The following is a 4,389-nucleotide window of genomic DNA, read 5'->3' on the forward strand; positions in this document are numbered from 1 at the left end:
GTGTGTGTGTGTGTGTGTGTATGTAGGTAGGTAGGCAGGTAGGTAGGTAGGAAGAGAATGGATGCTCAATGTAGCAAATGGGGTAAAATGTTAACAGGTGAATTTGGATAAAGGGTATATGGGTGTTCTTTATAAACTTGGCTTACACTGGCAACTTTTCTATAAGTTTTAAATTACAGTTTCCAGAAGTTTGCCACTTTTAAATAAGAAGTTAAAATGAAGGAAAGGACATGAACTGACACAGTGACGTAAGTGGAAATGGACATTGTACTTAGTAATAAATGCATCTCTTGGATTAAAACGTGGGGGAGTACAGTAGTTTATCTCCTTTTTAGCTTAAAAACCAAAGCTATAGGGGTGCATGTATCGCTCAGTCCATCTGACTTCGGCTCAGGTCATGATCTCATGGTTCCCGAGCTCGAGCCCCGCATCAGGTAAGCCCCACTTCTCTCTCTTCGTCTCTCTCTCTCTTTCTGCCCCTTGCTCACTTGTGTCCTCTCAAACAAAAAGCCATAAGCTAAGTTACAAATTTTTGTTAAGTAATATTTTATTCCTTCTGACAGTTAGCCTTGAAATATAACTAGCTGCTGTTCTATTTTTCCTTTTCTTGTGCAGACCCTATGTTCCCTGTCCTTGAATCCACCAGCAAAGCGCCATCCTACCCCATCCAAATCTGCACAAGGATGAGATGTGGGAACTCATCTACAGCTATTCTGGACCACTGATTTTCTGTTGACCTTGCTGGCAAATGCTCTCTGATCTCATATTGCCTACTGCTGTGTCTTTAATTTCTGTGATATTAAGTGAGGAATTCTCACTGCTAGGATCTATAAGCAGGTCATTTTAAACGATAAAGTCAGTTAGGTAAGGTGGTACAAGTGGAGGTTACTATCATGATATTATTTCCAAGGGGAAAAGTGCAACATATGTCATCTTGGAAATCTTCAATATTCCAGAGTTGAAATGAATGGGGTGGTTATGCAATGTGTTTCTGTTTGTGAAATTTTAGTTCCTGTGGTGCTGTTAATAGCAAACGCCATCAATAACACAAACTCATCAAATGTTCCAGTTAAGAGTCATTTTTATTATTATTATTATCAGCAGCAGCATCATTATCATTAGCACAAAACTAAATCCACTAATAAAGGAAAACAAAATCATATCTCAAAAGCATGTGTCTTGCTGACAGCGAATCAATAACATCATTTTCATGTACAAGGGACAGCACCCTGAGGATAAAGATCATATCACAGCTTGATAATCAATTCGGCAATTCAGCCAACATTATTGAGCACCTAGGCACAATGGGAGATTTTAAAATGCATATAAGAATCCCTGCTTTCAAGGAGTTTTAGTCTAGTAGGAGGTATTGAAGAACGCCAAGAACATAGGGCCACATGAGATCAGTGGCATAATGGAATCAGTGCCGTGTATGAAGTCTTATTGGAAAGTGACATCACTAGAGACTAATGTAACATTCAGTTATGGGAAATCAGAAGAGTCTCCATAGAGAAGGTGGCATCTGAGCTAGCTTTGAGAAACTGGAAGGGTTTTGGGAAACTGGCATGTGGGGAAGATACTGCAGGTGGAGAAATAGTGTGGGCCAAAGCACAGCCACGGGAAAGTTCATGGCATTTTTGGGGAGAGAACAATAGTCCAGTTTAGTTGGTTGTATGGGGTCTATGTAAGTGGCAGTGGTGTGATAAAATGCTGCAAGTTATACGGGTACCATATTTTTAATAGCTCTGAATGACAGGCTAAGATTTCTCATCTTTATGTCACTGTAACTGCATTTATCCACACAATAAAATATATATTATTTGTGAAGAGATATGGTCATTTCACTTCCAGATTTCTCAGGAAAACTCAAGTGGTTTCTAGGCAGTGTTATTGCATTGCTATCAAAAATATCCTGGCAGATAATACCAAGCAATCTATAGTAAATTTTTCTCATGCAACTAAATCTCTTCCCTCAAAGTCTATTCTTTCCATCTAGTGACAGAAGTGACAATACTTCTTCCCATTCCTCTATCCAGCCTCATCAGTTCTTGTGACATCTAATCAGTTGAGGCAAGTCTAATTTAGGATTTCCAGCCACACACAACTGCCAGCCTGACTGAAACAAGAACACACAGCCCTGAGAAGTGAGAGTGATGGCAGGGGTAGTGAACAATATCATGAAAATGCAGCCATCTGAGAAGTTCTATGGAATCTGTATCCGAAGAGTCAAGCATAGTTCTTTGAAATTTAGGTCCCTGGTCCTCCTCTAAGTTTGGTCCAAAGGACAACTGGAGGGGTCCCAGAACTCACAGTGCCTAACTAAGGTCATCTTTTAAAATTCTCCTCTTATTTTCAAGAAATTCTTTAAAGGAATGACATTTTATTTAAGTCATAAGCTTTTTTGGGTCCTAGGTCTGAGGCTATTGAAGCTGTGGATGGACTAGTGTGACTTTCTTTTTCTGACCAAGAAACCCTGTTGGGCTTTGTCTGTGCCCAACAGGCTGGTAGTTGGCAACTTCTCCCATGCACCGGCAGTTCAAAGATGCTAAACAGTTGTTGCATTAGGTAACCAAGCCAAAGATGTAAGCTATTTAGACCAACCTGGGAAGGCTTAGGATAGCAAAGTTGCCATGGCCACACTTCCTCCAGCTAGTCAGCCTTTCAGCTCTTTTCTGGAATGATATCTCCTCTGCAGGAAGTCATGGATAGCAGTAGTGAGGCCCCATGTCACGCTGGACCTTAGGATGACCAGGGAGCCTCCACGGTAGATGAGGAACACCTTTCGGCCCCGAGTGTCCCACACATCCTGCGCAGAGGCCCACAGGCTTGGCATTCTTTGCCAGCCAATATGGGACTGCATATTGGCCACCAGCACAATCAAAGGATACAGAACTAGGCAGGTGATTGTTCCATTGACACTCCCAGACACTAAGGCAGGAACCCAAGGGGGCAAGCCTTGCTCTGCCAAGCCATCCTGGATGGGGTCTTTGAAGGAAAAATACAGAGCACTCCCCAGGCTGTTCCTGAGAAGGACAGGCCAGAAACCACGATAGTAGCCCATTGACAGCCGCCCCCAAAACCCATAAGAGTTGAATTCCTTGAGAATGCTGAATGTGCTGGGGAAGCGAGCTTGCTTGCGACCATCCTGGAGCACATTTTGCACCCTTTCAAAGGGGCTCAGTGCCACAGCCTCCACCACACCAGACATGAGCCCTGCAGCCCAGCGGTGTCCCAGAGAGTGTGGCCCAACAGGAGAGAGAGAACACAGCAGGGTATCATAAGTCCCAAACAGTAGAGTCCCTTGCAATGTCTTGGAAAGAAGAGGTGGATATATTCCCCGGTAGAAGTATTGCGGGCCTTCATGCCAAAGCTGTCGCACAGCCTCTGACACCGCCATAGCATGTATCTGTTGCCGGAACACAACTTTATAGATAGGGAAGGTCAGAAAAGTAGACATAAAGTTGGAAACAGCCCCCAGGGCATAGGCCTGGGAGTGCCAGCTTTTCTTTCCTGAAGACTCTGCTCGTGTCCTGTGCTGAAGTTCCTTTCCAGGAGAGTGGTTCTGTTCCACCATGCTGAAGACAACTGGGTGCAGATGGAAGAAAACTGGCAATAGTGGGGAAAAAAGAAGTTAGACTGACCACTTTAATCTGTTGGTGACATTTTCATTACTTTTAGAAACAGAGTCCCAAGAAACTCAGCTCTAAGGAAACAAGCAACACTTTGGGTGAGTTTCTCAGAAATAGACACAGTCTTAAGAAATAATTCATCAGCTTCAAATTAAAACAAAGGAAGTTTTGGAGCCCCTGGGTGGCTCAACTGGTTAAGCTTCCAACTCTTCTTTTTTTTCTTTTAAGTGTTGGTGAGAATGAGGAGAAATTGGAACTCTTTTTTTAACGTGTATTTATTTTTCAGAGAGAGAGAGAGCAGGGGAGGGTGGGGGGAGAGGATCCAAAGCAGGCTTTGTGCTGTAAGCACAGAGCCCAAGCCTGCTACTATGGGGCTATGGGGCTCAAACCGACAGAACCAGGAGATCATGACCTGAGCTGAAGTCAGACACTCAACTGAATGAATCACCCAGGTGCCCCGAGTGCTTGACTCTTGATTTCAGCTCAGGTCATATCACAGTTCATGAGATCCAGCTCCACCAGGCTCTGCACTAACAGCACAGTGCAGCCTGCTTAGGATTCTCTCTCTCCCTTTCCCTCTGCCCCTTCTCCTCTCTCTCTCTCTCTCTCTCTCTCTCTCTCTCTCTCTCTCNTTCTAATATTCAAAGAAGATTGAAGAAAATAAAATTGGGAAAACAGGGCTCCAAAATCTATGGCATTCAACTTTCACCACATGAAATTTTGTTTTTGGTAAACTGCTACAATAATAAGTGGCTGCTCT

At 43.5% G+C, this 4,389-nt stretch overlaps 1 protein-coding gene across 1 annotated transcript in view; it reads right to left on the bottom strand.

Annotated features, from left to right (window-relative positions):
* Positions 1-1,063: 1,063 nt before the first annotated feature.
* The window catches only part of SLC25A53 (solute carrier family 25 member 53), a 4,950-nt gene continuing 1,624 nt past the window's right edge, over positions 1,064-4,389 (bottom strand). Inside the window, exon 2 of the mRNA XM_077781102.1 lies at positions 1,064-3,606. Within this exon, the coding sequence (XP_077637228.1) occupies positions 2,654-3,574 (921 nt within the window). The 5' untranslated portion in view covers positions 3,575-3,606 and the 3' untranslated portion in view covers positions 1,064-2,653. The remainder of the gene's footprint in view (positions 3,607-4,389) is intronic.

This window comes from Crocuta crocuta, unplaced genomic scaffold, assembly GCF_008692635.1.
Source record: "Crocuta crocuta isolate KB4526 unplaced genomic scaffold, BGI_CrCroc_1.0 scaffold1089, whole genome shotgun sequence".
Taxonomy (NCBI): domain Eukaryota; kingdom Metazoa; phylum Chordata; class Mammalia; order Carnivora; family Hyaenidae; genus Crocuta; species Crocuta crocuta.